This window comes from Formica exsecta, unplaced genomic scaffold (genome assembly GCF_003651465.1).
Source record: "Formica exsecta isolate Colony F162 unplaced genomic scaffold, ASM365146v1 scaffold26, whole genome shotgun sequence".
NCBI classification, from domain to species: Eukaryota; Metazoa; Arthropoda; class Insecta; order Hymenoptera; family Formicidae; genus Formica; species Formica exsecta.
Window position 1 is genome coordinate 3,532,149 of NW_021849866.1, and position 19,633 is coordinate 3,551,781.

The 19,633-nt window shown below is 33.4% G+C and overlaps 1 protein-coding gene across 5 annotated transcripts in view; it reads left to right on the plus strand.

Annotated features, from left to right (window-relative positions):
- Positions 1–19,633, plus strand: part of LOC115236715 (calcium-transporting ATPase sarcoplasmic/endoplasmic reticulum type) — a 40,658-nt gene that overhangs the window by 4,768 nt on the left and 16,257 nt on the right. For 4 of the 5 annotated variants that reach the window (XR_003884233.1, XR_003884235.1, XM_029809339.1 and 1 more), the window contains exons 2-3: positions 3,858–4,049; positions 17,903–17,920. Coding sequence is in view for 2 of the 5 variants with exons in the window: in XM_029809339.1 (XP_029665199.1) it covers positions 3,932–4,049; positions 17,903–17,920 (136 nt within the window). In the remaining 3 variants the exon portion in view is untranslated. Of the gene's footprint in view, positions 1–2,114; positions 2,843–3,857; positions 4,050–17,902; positions 17,921–19,633 lie in introns of those variants that run through there. The other variant, XR_003884234.1, reaches the window with a different exon arrangement.

A 19,633-nucleotide genomic window follows, 5' to 3' on the forward strand; every position in this document is an offset into this window, starting at 1 on the left:
AAATAACACAATAAGTTGATATTTAAAAAATATATAAAAAATTATCAGGATCGTAAAATTAATCGTTTCATCAGCCAGAACTCGATAGGTTCTTCGCGCTATCTGCTGTTCTAAATATGCAAGCCATTTTAATTAACAGCGCAAAAAATAATTGAGATTCAATCATTAAAAGAAAAATGTTATCGTGGAATTCTGCTGTGAAACATATAATTAATTATTGCGTCGACGTAATATTTTTAATTAACAGGAATTATAATAGAAAACTAACATTTTGTAAAAAGAAATTAGTGTGAAAATTATAGATATGTGTAATTAACAGCTTATTAATAATAGCACATTTAATTAGATATGTGTTTCCTCAATTATAAAAAATAGATATTACAATATTTTTATGTTGTTAATTTTAAGCTCCAAGCTTCAAGATCTTCGAAGAAATATTTAAAATAAAAAAAAAGAGATATTGCAGCATTCAATATATATTGCCCGTGTTCTAAATCGAATAACAAATAGATATTCTTCAGATCTTTATCTAAATTTCAAAGATAAAGGTCCAAGAAATATATAAAATACATCTCTAAACAATGTCCGAAATATCCGGCGAATTTGAGATACACTTTTTAGACATTTTTGGAGTCTTGCCAGCATGTTAGCAAGATTTTCAAGCGCTCTTTATTTCAACCTTCATGTTGCCGTGAATTTGTAAATCAATATGGGGAGGTAACATCCAATAATTATGGGACAATGGAAAAAGGGATGTCAGAAAAGTGATAGACGTGTGTATTTAATCATTCGCCAACGTATGCTACCGTCAACGATATGAATATCCGAGACAAAGAAATTTCGCGGAAGCAGCTTCGCAAACGGGCTTATATAAGACTGGCAAAGCTCGTCGAATAAGATTATTTTGTAAATCGCGTTTGTAAATTAATTTTAATCTCCGCTACCCCTTCCCTCCATTGATTCTAGATAAAATTGAGCTGTTTAAATGGAATATAGCAATCTTCTTGCTTAATATGTTTGAACTTGACTCGATTTTAAAATCCTGCCGCGTTAACCTTGAATCGTGAGGAAAAATTTGAAATTCAATATTGATAAAAGAGATATACTTGTATTGCTACTAAAAATATGAATTCTCGTATTTTTTCTGTTTCCATTATGGTATTTTGATCGCGTCACATACGTGACACACATGTTTATAATTCTGCCGGGATTATCAGACGCGAATATTGCTTTTATCGATATAAATCGTTTAAACCTTATCTCATATGTCACACACGGTGATACTAATAATACATATCACATACCTTTTACGTAGATTGAATGAACATGTCGTCTCGACAATGAAATATTTAAACGATCTGTCTTCTTCTTCGTTGCCAGCTGGATGATGTCGTGCGTAAGAGATTCGAAATAGATAGGAAACGGCAAAAATTTATTTTCGTAATTTTCTCGTCACATTCCGAATGACGATCCCCGGTGTGTTCGCATCATTTCGCATCGGCCGTTACGAAGTTTAAACGCCGCATAAATTCCCAAGGGTTAAGGTTCGAAATCGCGTCGCATTCGCCGTCGTATTTGTCGGTCAACACCTTGACGGCGGACGACTTATTACCGCGACGTCGCGGTTACGTAACACGACAACACGCCGCGAGATTCGTCCCGCCGGGAGTCTTAAAATACGCGCCAAGGAAATAGCCTAGCAGAAGCCTGAAAATAGCCGTACACGTCAGTCCGCTCGGCCAATGGCGTCGCTCCACATGCTCGCTATCCGCGCGAGGGACGCGTGTTAGCGGAACGCATCACGGACGGCGCATTACGCTACGCGATCGAATTTCCCCCGGAAAAGTTTCGTATATTCCGGAAATGATCGCGGAATGTATCTCGGCGTAAATTAATCGCCGATCGATCCGGCGGAGTCCGGTTTCGACGAGAGAAGACGAATTATTTCTCGCAGTGCGCGACGGCGTGGTCGTTGTTGCTGCCTGCGCGCGCCGGCTGGCGGCGCTGACGCTCACGCCATGATTCGCCCGATTCGCCAGTCATGTCAGTCTCGCGGAAGCGGAGGTCAGGTTAGCAGTTGTCGTGCTGGTTACATCGTTACGGTAAAAATGACGTGCGTCTCGTGCATTCGCGCCTCGTGATAGCTCCCGCGTGCAATTCGGAGCAGCAATAGCATCTCGCCTCGGCGCTTGTTTCTTTCTCCTTTTCCTTTCGTCGCGAAAGAAGACGGGGAAACGGCGTCGATCGTCGTGGTCTGTAGTGAAGTTTGTCGCGGGATAAGCAAAGCGCGCTGCCACCGCCGCCGCCGTCATCGCCGTCGCTAACGCGGCTAACCTAAATATTCGGAAGCCGTAACGTAATTTTCTCTCGTCACTCCCTCCCTCTCTCTCTCTCTCTCTCTCTCTCTTTTTCTCTCCCTGTCTCAATCTCCCTCTCCTGTCTCTTCCTCCCCGCCTTTTTCTCTCTTTTTCTCCTTCTCCATCTCTCTCGCTCTATTGACACGTCGTCATCAACGATAGCCGTGTCTGTCGCGCGTCAACGCGGCGGACTTCCTCGCTTTACGTGCTGACAACGCGAATCAGAAATACCGCCGAGGATACCGTAGTGAGCCGCGAGTGCATGTCGCGAGGACCCGTCGCGCTCCGAACAGTGATTCTAAGCCGCGACGAAGTGCGCGCCGCGCTTCTTCCGTCGTCCTCGTTCTCGTTCTCGTCCTCCTTGTCGTCCTCCTTGTCGTCGGTGGCGGCGGCAACTCGTCACGCCGATCCATCGTCGCGTTTCGTAATTTCGCAAGGACGTGGAACGCCGTGGGACAATCTCCTGCGTCTCTACGATATCCTCGGTATGGTTGAAGTTTATTTCTTTTTTCTCTCTCCATCTCTCTCTCTCTCTCTCTCACTCCGTGTTGCGTCCGTTTCCGTAATACGCGTACGCGCTGTATTTATGCGGCGAGTTTTCCGTAGATTTTCTCTAGTAGCGAAATCTTAAACCTCGAGAATGTTCCGTTAAGGTTCAGTGTATCTGCTAGCGTGTTAAATTTCCTCATGTTTTTTCAACTGATTACATCGTTGCTAAGAGTGTAATCTAGAAAGAGATAGCGACGTTTGGCTAAGGATTAATTATGTATCTCAGACCGAAAGTCTCGTAAATCGAGAAATTTCCGATCATGTTATATATGATTTATACATTTTTTAAACTTGCATATATTGATATTTACTCGCTATAATGTATATTTAATACATATAGGAAAAAAAAAATTATGTAAGATATTTTTGTTATATTGAAGGCTATAATCAAGTAAACACATATAATTATACATCAAAAGATATAAAATTAATTTAAAACATAAATATAACTCAATTCTGTATATATTTATATATGTTTGGGACTGTCGGATATTAATACTAACAACAGAAAGCAAAAAAAGTTATATATAAATAATTGTTGATGGATATAAGTAAGAATCCATATAATCTTCTTTGTGAATATATATTGTTAAAAAATATTGTTTTTTCTTGGCATTTTGAAAAAAAGAGATAAAATATGGAGCAATTTTGTATGAAATTACATTTAACTATCGTCTCAGCTTTGAGTACAATTTGATTACAATTTATTTTAGATTCTAGTAGATAATAATTTTATTAAAAATTTATTAAAATTATCATTTCATTGAATATGATAGCAAGCTCTTATTAAAAATGTGCAATTCATATTATTTTTATATCTACTTAAGATTTATTCAGATTAAAGCAATTCTTTTGCAATTTAGGTCTAATTTGTTCTATACCTAACTCTCTATTTAATACACATCATAATATTAAACATTTTATTTAATAAATAATTTTATTAATTTTCAGAGACTGTTAGTGTGAATGAACGTATACGATCACTGAAAGGATAACATTAGTGAAGCATCTACGAAGCAGTAATCATGGAAGACGGCCATTCTAAAACTGTGGAAGAAGTAGTAAATTACTTCAACGTCGATCCTGACAAAGGACTGTCTCCCGATCAAGTCAAAAGGAACCAGGAGAAATATGGTCTTAACGGTGAGTAATTTCTTTTTTTCTACACTTTGATCTTTTGGAGGATTTGATAGATTCACGTGTAGATTCATGGATGATTGATAGATTCATTGTGTGGATTCATTCACATGTATCTCACACAATTGAAGGATCTGTACACAAAAGGCCCGCATAGCTCTTTTAATATCGTATAAATTATCAATTAGTCTATAAATCATTCATCAATTACTCTCGTCGTTTGATTTAGATTGGTTTAAACAAAGTTAAGAAATAAAAAAACCGTTATTATTTACTTTGTCTTTTATGGAAAAAGACTCACACTCATTGATATTTAATACGTATAATTCTCGCAAGGCATGTACCACGTGTCTGAGAATTCTTCAAAATTACGTTTCACGCCGAGTTTTCCTCAATTGTACCAGACTGTCTCATTCCTTTCGCAATTAGTCACTCTATAATCAACTTTTAGAGATCAACATTCACAGATAAAAATTGTTATTATCAATTAGCATTCTTGACTTGACTTAGAATTATTTGCGTTTAATGAAAGAAATCTACTTCAAATTCACGCAAAATCCACGGATGAAAGACACAATGTTAGTTGTACGGAAGACGTATCTTGTATATGTAGATATTTATTTTATATCATATTATGCGTATTTTATATCATAGTACGCGCGGGTACGATAATTGCGTGGCGCTCATAAAAATATATAATCGCGCGTTCTGTTCGCTACCGGGGTCGAGGAGAGTCGATGGTAAAAGTCGCTTTATCAGCCTGGTATGTATAATACATATGTCGCCGTGTATGTACCACGCGTGTGTTGCCTCATCCCCACCATCGGCGCGACCGCCTGCCACTTCCTCGTACACGTGTTCAAGAAGAGTCTGTAGTTTTAATATTCATTACGTATGTGCCGTGTTTATAAGATCCGGTTGTATAGGATTGTTTTTCAACATTTCGCCGCGTCATATATACATGTGAACGCCACAATCCGTGTGTGTAAAAGTATCTATTCGTAATCTCTACCTTTTTATTATCGATTAGCACTTTTGACTAGACTTTAAATCGTTTACGTTTAATAAAAAATCGGCTTCAAATTCACATAGATTCAATTTGGACAGTTTGGATTTAAAAAAAATACTGTTTCAAAATTCTGTGAATAAATTTATTACGAGATATATCTCAGATAATAATCCGTCAAAGTTTCTTTTCTTTTTCGTTCGGTGATTAGAACTATCCATACTTTGTGGGATTGATTTAACCGTCCGATGCATTCCTCTATAAATCACTTCGTTTCGGAAGGACTGCTTGTGTATGACGTGCGTATCTGTCTATGCTTTACAATAACGTAATCGGGGACGTTTAAATCATCGACATTCCAATTTCCGTCGTCGACACGAACCACTCGATCGAATCGCAATACTGTATATATATTTCGGGAAATCTCTCGGATTGTGCTGACGAAAATTCAACCGCGTTTGAAATTTGTGGAATAATAATTTTTTGCAATAGCATCCGAAACTATTTTAATCTCTCTCGATAACTATATTCAAGATTAATTAACATTTACAATTAATACGGTGATAATTATATCCTAATACATAAGACTTATTCTTTTAATTTCTCGTTATACAATTTTCACTTTATAAAAATGACTTGGAATGATAATCGGAGCTTTATGTTAATGTGCGATAACAATTATGTAAAACGTTATGAACCATGGCACAGATTACATGAGATATGTAAATATATTTTTATTCTCTTCTTTCCAAAACATCAGTGTATACGTTACATAAAAATAATTTAAAAGTAAAAATAAAATAAAAATTATAAATTTTTATGAAGGTTGCCTTACAATCTTATTAGCTTTACAGTGCGGCACAGATAACTCGGGATTCACAAGTTTTGTATTTCGCTTCGTATATATTATAATTTAATATAAACTTTAAATTGCAATTTTGTCTCGAGATTGATTTTTTAGGCCCGTATAAAGTTAGAAATTCTAAAGTTAGAAATCCGTTAAAGAATATTTTTGATCGGATATTTACAGGTTTCTGTGTTGAAATTAAAAATTTAGAAAACCGTACACGATGATGTATAATTGATTGAACAATTCGGTGATATTTCGACATGTATCATTACGTTCTTTGTTTAACTTTGTAACTTTGTGTCGGCTGCAAAGTTCCTCCGTTAATTTCGTCCGGCAATCGTGCGGAGGAGGAAAAGCGAGCACGTGTTGAATGGTTTATTTTTGCATAACGCGTCGCTAGTTTGCGCCTCTCGAAATATCGGACGTTTCCCCTCTCCCAAGTCTTGGAGATTGAGCATCTAGAACTTCCGATAAATAATCGGCGTGACTTATGACTGCGATATGCTTTATCTGCTTCTTAAAGATTTCCGTATAAAAAAATTCAAATCTTTCTCCCGCAATTTGATCAGAAAAATGCGATTAAAGTGTATTAATGAAATAAAGTGAATTTAAAAGAAAAGCTTATTGATAATGTTTTTATGGTGTTAATCGTAACGTTTTTACGAGTTCCATTCTGCTATCGAATAAATTATCTTCAAGCGAAACTAAAAGAAAGATAAAATTAAATAAAACTAGGAATGTAATAAAATTAAATTAAAAATATTGCAGAATTTTAATTAGAGATATTTTATTATTGCTCTTATGGTAATAGTTATGGAATAGAGTCATTTTTTCCGCATTTTATACAAATATATATATTATATAAAAAATCGTATTTAATAAAAATTTATTTCTATTTGTATAAAATAATCTTTCCGAAAAACATTATCTAATTAATTTTTTAATTAATTGACACGAAGCAAAATTATCTCTTGTTTATTAAAAATGTCATTCTTTTTAATAAAGTTTCTTGCTTCTTTTTTCATTATTTCGTTATTTAAATATAAAACCTGGCATGTTTGTAAACAGAGACTACCTGAAAATTACCAAAGATGGATGAAATGCGATCATTATAATGATTTACGCTCATTATCACCGGTTTTGCGAAAATGCATCATTACATGCTCACCTACACGATACCTTCGGTGCTATTCGCGTGTATATTCGCAGTAAACATTATGCAAAGATTACGGCAGAGCTACAAAATAGGCGAGTGCGCGGCAAAGTATCGTCTTTCGTTTACAAAAATAAAATACAGTCAACAAGAAACAGAGAGAGAGAGAGAGAGAGAGAGAGAGAGGAGAATCTGTCGGTGGAGTCAAATTTTATAGTTAGATATTATCTGGCGTGTTTCGTCGCTATTTTGACGCTTCTCCGTCGTTGCGACGTGATACAATTGTTTTTAAATAACATAAGAGTTGTCCCAGAAAATCATAACATCGCTTTTCACTGCTAAGAATTTTTCTCGATATAAATGCGATCGAAAACACGAGTCTCGTTGCATAAATTTTTAACTTTAAGTATTTTGACGGTTTGCTTTGTATTTAAAATTTGTGAAAGTTCTCTTTTCTTTAGATTAAACATACCCAAAATTTAAAATTGGTAGATTTTGTAACACACATAACAATGTCGTGATAATAGTTTTTCATAGTTGAATGGAAAAAATGCATGTTATGTTGAGGAAAAATAGTTTCTAGATAATTCAGGATCTTCTTTTTCTCATGCGTATACATTCTGCAAAATCTGTTTGATAATCAACGATGACAATTATATACCGATTTGCAGCAAATATTTTCATACGCGGTATTAACGTAATCGAATGGCCTTCGTTATTTACATAACATAATCCAATAAAATTTATTCTTTTCTGGTGGAATCAAGTTTTTTTTAAATATTGGGAATATAAAAGTTAACGTTAACATTAATTTAACGCTATTACTACCCGTTTTATATTGCTCCATTTTGAACGCAAATAACGCTATGAAATTTTATGAGCATTGTTAATTGATCTTCTTAATTCAATTTGCAAAAGATGTTCCATATAGAAAATATATTGCATGCAAAATATGTATAAAAAAAGTGAAAAGCGATATTTTCATACGTAGTGTAAAATTAACCGTATTAATGAACTTGGAAATATGATATGATGAATGTTGGACTCATTTAAGTTTAGCCTTGATAATTAGTTGCAGAAAATTACGAAAGCAGTAGGCGCACGTAACACTTTAAGGTTTGAATCGATCTGGTAAAGGCGGCTGTGCCGCCGTGTCGCGAGTTTGATGGATAGCGTAATTCGATTGCACGTGGCCAAGCGTTGCATCTGGCAGACTACATGCAGTAGCTTGATGATCGGCGCTAATTGCGTCCACAGGAGAACAAAAAAAAAAAATGTAATCTTATTTAGGACAAACTCGATTCGCGAGCAAAGTCGGTTTCCCCTGATCGAGAATTTTGAAGCGTCAGTTTGGTGCAAACCAAATGCAAATTTGGCAAATCGAAGCGTTACAAGATTTTATTATAAAAAATAAACGTCTCGATATAATCGATCATTGTATATATTATGTATAAAACGAGTCTAACTCTTTTTGTGGTGTGTATAATATTGTATAATATTGTATGTTTAATTTAATGGAAGAATTAAACAAAAACGTATTAAGGAATAAAATTATAGAAAGAGAGAGATTTCTGCAGATAAAAAAATCTCGAAAATTTTGCCGATCGGATTTTAGAGATTAAAAAAGAATATTGGAGTATCTCTATTTCTCGCTTGAAAGATAAAATTAGAAATCAGTTCACAAGTATCTGATAAAAAATATGTGCCATTTAAATTGTAATGACAATACTACGTTTATAGACTTTTTATATTTTCCAACGTTATTATTTGCAGGAATGTTTTGTGATATATATAACACGTACGAATTATGACAAGCTTTATTTATTGCAGACAGATATGATTAATTAGTGTGGCATATGTTTCATATTTATTACAAGGGATTAAAAAAATTATTTATCAATGATTTTTTATTGCTCCAGTATCTTTTGCAGAAATGTTAATTATGAATAAACACAGAGGAAGAAAGGAATTCCGGAAAATTAAGAATGTAATAGTATTATATACAAATTGCTTATCAGAAACATTTCTTTGTTATAATGTCAGAATTAATACTTTTTTGCTTCTAAGATGCAGTGCACAAGCTCGATTTATGATTCAATGATCTTCATTATCGGTATCGTCATTATAAAAAGCCATTTAAATTATAATTGATCTCTACGCTATTTGAATATTTTTTTCTTACTTTATGTTTTATTTATTCATCACGTCACAGTTCATGGAAAGTTTATTTATTACAAAAGTGACTCTCTATCAATGAAGAGAAATGTGCTTAGAAATTCATTAAATTGACAGCGACCGCGCTATTAGAAGATTGTAATCGTTTCCGTGTATTTTTTATTTTTCCGTCCAAGGACACATATCGATTTAATATACGTCAGTCTTAATCCACTTTGCCGCGGGCGAGGAATCTACAATTGAATTTGAAATCGCAATTCTTATAATTGTTATCTGTATAAATATTATACACACGTGATTGAAGCCTGAACATCTTCAGAGATTCGTATCGATGATATCAATTCGCGTATCGGATTTACGGATTTGGATTTCGCAAAGGAAAAGCACAAAAAAAACCATGACGCGAACGTTGGTATGAGGAATGATAAGCGTTAATTCGTTATCGTTGAAAGTGCGTGTATTGCGACACTCATATTTGCACCCGTTCAAAGATAAACAAATTCTAGGTGGTTACATAGCAATCTCTCGAATTCATTTTTATCAGGATGCGGCCGAGGAGAATTTCTCGACGAGTAATCGCGCAGTAGACCGCATGCTACAGCGATAAAATGTCGTCGCCCACATGAATTTACATTATATCAACGGACTCGAGAGGTTTCCCGGCTTCTTGAGACTAAGAACTCGACCGCGATGCAGTCGTCACTGTGATCGTATAATAAATACCAAGGGTAAACTGTCGCGCAAAAATTTCCATATACTTTAATTCACACTAATATTCCCGTATATTTCGAATTATATATATTCAAGTGTTTGTACAAGTGTACAACATAAATAATTAGTTTTTCACGTCTTAACAATTCATTTTTCCGCATATAATATTCAAAACGCAATGTTCAATCAATTGTAAGATGAAAAATGTATCCTTATTAAAAATGTAAAATATTGAACAATTATTAAATTAATTTATTTAAGAATATAATTATGTAGCATTATATAAAAAACTAAATTTAATCTATTTTAAATAGTGTAACCGTGATTGAATTGTTTCGACGGCTCTAAATTTTATTGCATTATTATCACTATTTAATAAGCTTAACATATCACCTAACTGTACAAACATCAAAAAGCTTAGTCATTGTATCGAATTTATAGACATGAATCAAAATTTGTCTTCAAATATGGTACTAGTAGCCACGATTATTCTCAAATTTATACACAGATTTAAAAGATTTAGATTCCGCGAAATACGTTCGTGATATTTCCGTTAACCTTGCGCTTTCATCACAAGAAATCAAATTTAGATATAATTAAATATCAATTAATTGTTAATTTATTCCTCTCGAATTTATTGTTACAAAAATATACTATGTAAATGCTGCTTCGATTTTTACACGTTTCTTAAATTATTTGATATCGTAGATGTAGATAAAGTAAAATTTATTACTCATTAATAACTTAAAGAAATGATCGAAAAGTGTAGAAGTATCAGTTTACTATACAAGAGAAAGATACATCAAAATAATTAATTGTTGTTTTTTGATTATAATATTAATGTTTCTTTAATAAATTACTCTCAAAATATACTACACTTTAAATCATAAACTTGCGCGAACATTAAATTCGAAAATATATCATTGAAAGCGATGCACAGAAAACGGTTTAATATCACAATCAAAATATCGGAATTTGCAGTGTACGATTTTTTATCTTTGTAGGTCATGAATTAATTGTCGATTCAGCACAATAACGAGTATTTGTAATGAAGAAAGATTTCACGTATAGATTTCTTTTGTGTATATCAAAATTTTATTACTTTTCATAAACTGAACAATCATTTTCAATCTTTTAATATTGAGTCTTTATTAGTTAAAAGAAAAATTTGAAGAAAGAAATTATATTTATAATTAAAATGATCAGAACCATAAAATAATTCGTAAATGAGATATATATATAAACAGGTATAGACCAATCAATATGAATCAATTTGAATTTAAAAATTAAACTTTTGTAATATAAGCAATTATATTTTAATAAAATAAAAAACCAGATATAATAACAAAAGCAACCGAAAGAATTAGACGTCCTGTGGTCAGACTGAAAGCTCAACGCGCCCGACAACTGTATTCGATTTAGCTTTAATCCGTTTCGCGGATAAAGTTTTGTCCATATCATCCAGTATGCGCTTGCGTTTCGCAATATAATTGTGTTTCTTAATACCTCTTTAAACTCTTTGTTTCGACGTGTCGTGCTTTGCAAATCGCGTACACAAGATATCTGACGTGGACAACTTTCAGCGTAAGCAACCACGTCAGAGCAACGTCGTTGGCCGATCCATTATTAATGAGCTGGCCGCGAAGAGACGTTTTCACCAGCGCCTTTTCCTTTGCTTTGCAATCGCGCGAGTTCGTATAAGAAAGCTGAAACACATTACGACGAGGTAATTTAGGAACATCTCGACATCCACATGCGAATATAATTCTAGATTAATTCATTAGTACTTTAATATTCCACAGATGGATACTTTAATGTTTATTTTACATAAAGAGAGTATGAAGAGATATAAATATATACATTTAAAAGTAAATTTTGATACTCATATTATCTAAATTCTCACGCTCTAGATGAATTATCAGCGTTTTTAATTGCCTTTAATTTTCCGAATTTTTTTTTATCTCACTCAATTATTTTCATTCTCAATTAGTATTGTTGTACATATATTGTTATTGCACATAAATATTACAAATGTCAATTAAACAATTATAAAGCAGAAACGAATTTATATAATTTGCGATAAAAGAGACAATCTTAGATTACATAATGAATCGCGTCCTGCTTTACTTGAGCTACGTAAATAGCCGCGAGACAAGCAGGCGGCTGCAAAAATCGCTCAGCGCTTAATAAATCGCACATGTGTGGTGAAATTGCATTAGGAGTTGACGCGATTGAGTGAGGTTAATTCATTTTAAGGTCGCTCTTCAAAGTCGCAGCGTGCCTTGATATTTAGCGCGCTTGGGCGCGTTGTACCCGACTTAAATATCGCTTCACATGATTATCCATTTAATTAATTTATTCAATCGATCTTAATAACTTTTTTATACAGTTCGAGGAAGTCATGTTCATTATTATTTCTCAATGTGATGCTTTCTTTGTTATGTCATTTGTGATGGCGATTCGTCGCATCGCGTGATACGCGTTGTCCGAGTATAAGGAAGTCGTGAAACTTCTTTGAACCTATGATTCAATTAGAAGATACAGTTAATTAATCTTGAACATTAAAACAGTTAAAACGTCAAAATCCTGAAAGCTTTATTAAAGTGTATTACCAAGGCATTTTGATGTGTTACGTCGATTAAAACGACGTGTTCTGATTAAAATAAGATTTTCGTGTCGCGAAAGTTTTTTAATTCGTAATGACAATGAAAACAATTAATTTTGATTAAAATATACATATGGAACGAAAGAAAATTTTATTTGATTTAAATTTTGGGATGGCACTAAAATTTCGAAACAAATTGTAGTATAAAAAGAATCGTAATCTTTTATAAAAACACTTTAAGACGCTTAACATAGGATTTCATGTCTAACAGATTTTAATTTGTAATTAAATATATAGTTAAATCTGGATACAACTCGCGGAAGGAAATGCGTACATAAAACGTGCTATTTATTTTAAAATAACTGTTCATCTAGAAATAATTATGAAGAAAACTTGTGTAGAATAGTTGCAAATGAAATTAACATACAAGGATAAGTGTGGGCGCGTCTGTTAGATAATCAAAGGAGTTGTAGCAGAAACTGTTAGTAGAAATTCGCAAATACTAGCACAAGTTTACTGTGATCTCGTTAAACACTTATCGCCAAGTAGCGTAACCAATCGATGCTAGAAAACTTCCATTATATTTTCTAACAGGAAACATAATTACGGGTAGTGTAGAATTTTATTGGCGGGAAAATGCAGAAATTAAACATCGAGTAAATGTATTTCTACGTTTTAAAAAAATTATCTTATATTTAAATTTATATATATATATTAGACACTTAATATGTTTTGAGATTAAAATTTGTTTCATCATTTAATATTTTTTCCATTATGTAGATAATTAAAATTGCAGTTTTTATTGATAAATTTATAACATTTTTTTATTTTTAAATATTATATTCTTTTTAAAAGTTTATTTCTAGTGATGACAGCTATATATATGCCAGAAATAAACATTATGCAAAATACAAGAAATTTATTTTTCTTTAATGCTAATGTAAGTATAATCCTCCTTATTTTAGCTCATTTATACACTGAGAAAAAAAAAGTTGTTAACTTGACTAAATGCGTTCAACTGATTATCATTTTTTTAATTGAAATATTTAAGTACTTAAGTCAAATACGTCATGTTAGATTTAATATGTCATATTTAATTTAAATACTTAAATATTTCAATTAAAGAAATAATAATTAGTTAAACGCATTTAGTCAAGTTAACAACTTTTTTTTCTCAGTGTATAATATATATATATACGCAAACCGGTTAAATGTAATATTATTTTTTTCATACGTACACAACACTCAGGAAAATTATCGTACTTAACGCACGTTAACATTTAAAATAATGACAGTATAATACAAAATTTTTTAAATTTTGATATAAGTGATATGCGATATAAATAAGTGTTACGAATGTATGAAATATCCTTTGGGTATTAGGGCGAGATTGATATGTATTTGCGAATCTAGTGATATGTTACGATTATATCTGAGCGTGAAAGAATCGAGTTTTTCGCGTAATACAAATGGTCGAGTCGAGTATGCTTAAACAATGCTTGTTTTATCTTCTTTGCATAGTGTTACCTTCGCGTGACATACAAATAAGCACTCGGTGTGTTAATGTCATTCGCTCATGTATGAGCGAACTGACGTTTCATCTATTGCAACCGCAGTTGCAGATTAGTTTCACGGATGACCTTAGATGAGAAAACGCATCACGCATATACATATATTCCACGTATGTCGCGGAATTTATCTTCCATCTCCGTGTTTAGCTTCCATTTGTCAAGCGTATTATTCTTGATAATAAGTCTATACGTCAAATTGTCATGAGGATGACAAATAGGACGAGCGAAAGGAGAAAGTCACTTTCTTACAACAATATAATTTATGAATTGCTATTAATTTTTGCGCAGAATGTCTTTTTTAAATCTGCTGAAATATTCACGCATTTTTTTTCCCACGTATATTTATTTTTCTTTTGAATAGAGTACGATTACGTACACGCGCTTATTTTTACTCGAACATCACGACCAAAGTAATTCGTAGCATTCTAATGAAAACGACCGGACGTCATGCATATTAATTGATTTCACGTGAGCTTTTGCGAGTTAATACAAGTCATCATTAGAAGATTTAAATTTAGTTTATTTAGATTTAAAAACTAAGCGCGCAAACTAATAAAAAAATGGTAATGTAATACTGTTATATACAAGATATATTTTCAGAGAAAAAATTTTAAATATGCGAGTAAACAGAGGCATCAAATAGTTTGGGAACATCTCGATACTTTTACAATTTAATCACATTATGAAAGCTGAAGTTTCAGAAACGCTGATAATTATTATGAAGTTTTTTTTTTATTATGATGATGTGTGAAATGTACAAGTGCTATATTTTATGGAGAGTATCACGAGTTCTAGAGAAATGCAATAATAATTTTCATGTATATGTAAGAACTGGACTTTACACGTGAAAATTGTGTTTACATAGCTTTATTCATATATGATAGAATTGTTATTTTATTCTGTCTCTACAAGTGTGTTATATTTTTACAAATCTTATTACATCAGCATTATGTAAAATAGGAGTACAAAATATTCATATTTTTTTCATAAGAATGTTCAAATCTCTTTTAATATATTAAGAGATAATTTTATTTTCGCGAGTATCAAGCAAGTTTACTTTTAAATATTTAAATATTACATGTAATTTCTATCTTCTATTCTGAAATGAAATCTAATTATTTTACATTACAGTCATAAATCGGACATATTAATTTGCACGATCCGCCCAAGGGCTTTTCAGGTTCGCCGAAATTCGGGCGCGGACTTGAACCGGAACTTACTTGTCACCTCTCGTCACGGATCACCCCTTCCGCCTCTCGACGTAACTTCGCGGGCTAAAGTTAGCACGTGCATAGAGCCAGCGGCGTGTCGTTCAATGCACGACGACGGATTTGTTTGTCGCACGTATCTATCGGCTTTGTGCGGCCGTTCACTGTCGCGTGATAAATCCGTAGCCCCGTGACGCTCTCGCACGGTGCGGGGGGAAAAACTCTCCGGCTTTTTTCTCGCACCTTTTCCCACCGCCTGTCCTCGATCATGCCCGCCGCATTTGCTTCCGTCCCAGCATGATGACGTCTTCGATAATTAACTCTCAATATGTGCGTAGAACGCGATTGATGTCACTCGCGACGGAAGGATCGCGTGCATCCGGGAATACTTACGACATCGCAATACCATTGAGCAACGATAGCTGTCTTCTACAGTATCGTGTTATGTTTGATCTTAGAGATATCGGTATCGATATCTGAAGGAAAGTTCTATAGAAATTTCGATATCTCGACGCTGGCAATTTTTTGCCAATATTGCACATCGATTATTGACTTGATATTATTAAAATACGTTATATGCAAAAGAATGGCAATTTATCCCTCTTTTAAAGCAAGATAGCACAATATGGCTGTATATTTTATCGAAGATAATTGTTAAAAATAATTCTGAAACTCTCTCTTCTCTCGATCGGAAAACGGCGCCGCTATAATCATAAAAAGATTCTTTTTTTTTAATACCAAACATATTATTGATACTTTTTTCCGATACTAATATCAATTCTAAGGACTAATCATATACATCCCGATACTATATTAGGCAGATATAATGCTTGCGTACCAATTAACGAGTTTGCCACGGTGCAAATCGACGCGAAATTGAAGCTATTATTCGCGCAACAAACGCTTTCACGCCTGCCTTTGTCACGACTTCGAGAATTACACGCGGTCTTTCATCAGAATCTGCCGCTGATGTGCGTTTCACGAGAAACGACGTGTTTTCTCTGTTGAACACGTCAATCGCGCGACGGCCATTCAACGGAAATCTATGCGGATCCAGTATACGAATTAATGACTCCCACGTGTCTCTGTTTTTCCTCACGTGTCACTCGGCGGGTATCGCGAACAGGCCACTCGCGTCGATAGACAGTTGCTTTTTCATTGCGAACGATATTCCCCAAGCGCATCCGTCCTCAATCCGTCTCAACAAAATGTTTATCGTCATTTATTTCCAAGTAAAATTTACCGGAATTTTAATTCGAGAGAAACAAGCTAATTATACTGCGACATTTAACTTCGAAGAAACATCGCGGCAAATGATAACGCCCAGTGAAATCTTTATCAACGAAAGATCTGAATAGATCGAGAAGATCGGAGTTGATCGGAAACGCGAAGAACCTAAAACATCCTGTATACGATTATATGATAACACAATGGGGTGTTCTTACCCTATCTTCTTCCAACAAAAAGCTCATTTTACGGAAGGATCTGATTTTTCGCGATGTATAAATATTTATACGACGGTTTCACTAGAAACAACATGCAGAAATACGCGAGCGTTCACCCACGCATCCAATTTCGAGACGTTAATGAACGCTTAAGGAGTAATCGACCTCGTAGATTAAATTAGAATGGAGATTCTCTCATCCAAGATAGATATGCATCTCTGACATTTCTCGGCTTTCTTATTTCATTGAGACATGTGACATTATTTGGAAAATCATAGATGTATTTACACGGTAATCAATTTGTTGATATCATGTTAAAGTGATGTAAATGCTGTTACAATATTATAAAAAGTGCATTGGTTCTCAAATTATTATGTATTTGTTGGATATACATTGAATATAATTAATAATATAAGAGAATTTAATTCATATCCACACACACGTTACGCTAATAATTTCACGTTTTATAAACAATTTTCTCAAAATAATTATTTATCGCATTCTTTTAATCGCGATGTTCGGAAAGATGCATATTGAACGCATGCAAAATTATTAGCAAAATTCAATAATATCAAATAACTCCTTGTAAAATTTCAATCTATCTCGTATTATATTGAACCGCTGTATTATCTAATATGTATAAACCTACCGAAAATTTAACGCTTCACAAACTGTCACTTGCACATTCCACTGAACCACCTATTCTGCACGCGAAATCCGTTTCCGCGGCTTCCTCCAATTTGTTCGCGTCAGGGAAATTATGGGATTCTGAATTCTCGGTGCCTCTATTTAATTTGAACTAGGACGTCTTAAAGCGGATCCCTCAAAGTCGTTCAAGCACCTTGAATTAGACATATAAATCATTTCTCCACGTGTAAAGCAATTACCGCTCAACTTTTAACGATTTAAAAAATTTTTTCAAATATTCTTCATACAATCGCATATATACATAAAATTATTAAAAATTAATGATTAAATTAATCAGGTCTTTAAAAATTCTGTAAGGTAAAAATATATTTTATGATAACAATTGTCGATTGATATACTGATTTAATTTTTCATTAATTTTATTATTCAATAAGTGAGGTAGCTATATTATCTTGTATTCTAATATATTCCTCCTTTTTTGTTACAGAATTGCCAGCTGAGGAAGGTGAGTATCGCCTTCATGTTATGACGTAAAAAATAGGTAAGGTCTTGCGACAAATTGACATGCATAATAATAATTACTCTCGATGGAACAAGACAAGCTCGTAAACCGGAAATACGAAAAAGTTTTTCTTTTTCGCTTTTATACTAAGCCATCGATTTGTGCAGAGTCTTGAGAATCTTAAATATATACGCGAGTTTTCAAAATTTTCGCCTCATCTTGACGAATGTCTATCTCTTTTTCGTTGGAGGTTGAAAAGACTTAGGCGCCATGTGAACGCGTCTGTTATCAATATAGGCCAGCCCGGAGCTCCGTAAGCTTCAAGAATTAGCATTACACGTGCTATATTGAATCCACTTATGAATGCATAAGTGAGAGGCGCATATCAGTCTGCTGCTCAAGGAAGTCAGGATCGTTTCCTCGCAGCTTCACGGAAATTCTTTAAGATTAAAAACTTTACAATATCAGTCAATCGAAACAGGAAAATAACAAATAAATTTATGGAAAAGAAATATGTTTTTTTAATATATTAAAAATAAAAGAGAAAGAGAAAAAATTAATATATAAAAAATTAATGTTTAAATTTTTTTATAATATTTAATATTTTTTTATTCAAAATCCTATGAGTTTACATCTTTTCATCATTTTTTGATTATATTTTAATTCCTTCAATAAATGTATTTTTCTCACTCCATTTATCTTCTATATAATCGAGAATCTGTAATTAATAAATATATTCTGACATACAAGAGATAAATATATCCTAAGTAAGTTAGTTTATTATATATAATTCTACTCTGAGAAATAATTTTTTTTTTATTTACCGAAGAAATCAAACAAAGATTACGGTAAAGATTAATTCTCTAAAATCTCGTAAATATAAAAAAAATATATAATAATAGAAATTTTGTTCGCATTCCCCATAATGGGGATAAAAGACTGTTCGAATGCAGATGCCACTTGCCCCATTTACCCGAATCAAAAGACACCATGCATAGTGTCGCCTTCGACTCGGCCGTAATTGCATCGGCATTGCACTCGACCCGCGCGGAGGCTCAGGCTATCTTTCCGTCGACCTTCGGCAATGGATCGACCCGTTGTAGTTATGGCTCTCGCTATTCGCTCGGTATTATTATTGTTCGCGATATAGAGTTATCATGTATATAGAGCAAAAAAATTGAACGATCTTTCACGATACAAATTACTCATGTATATTAGACATATAGAGATGTATATATGTCTAATCACTATCGTATCTCTTCTCGATAAAAGAAAAATTCTTTGAATTTAAATCCGATTTACAATTTTTTGTTTCATTAATTATACATAGCCTTTGTCTTTCGCAAAGCAGTGATTAGGAAGGACTGCTCACGAATGTTTCACGCTGTGAAAATGAATAACAGAACAGTGTCAATATATAATGCACATCATCAAAATTTTCTTTAATAAAGTACTAGTTTTATTATAGTAAAGTTATGTGTCTCTTTCATTTTAATTTTTACATTTCAAAAACGGAGTTTTTTTGTTAATCAGCTTGTATCTCAGTTTACTTTCCGGGGCATATATTTGCTTAAAATAAACAGTCTATTTATAGACTTGTTTATCTTCTCTCTCTCTCTCTCTCTTTCTCTCTCTCTATCTTTCTTTCTTTCTCTTTTTCTCTCTTTCTCAACTTATATTTACTTTACTCTTATATATATATATATATATATAAAT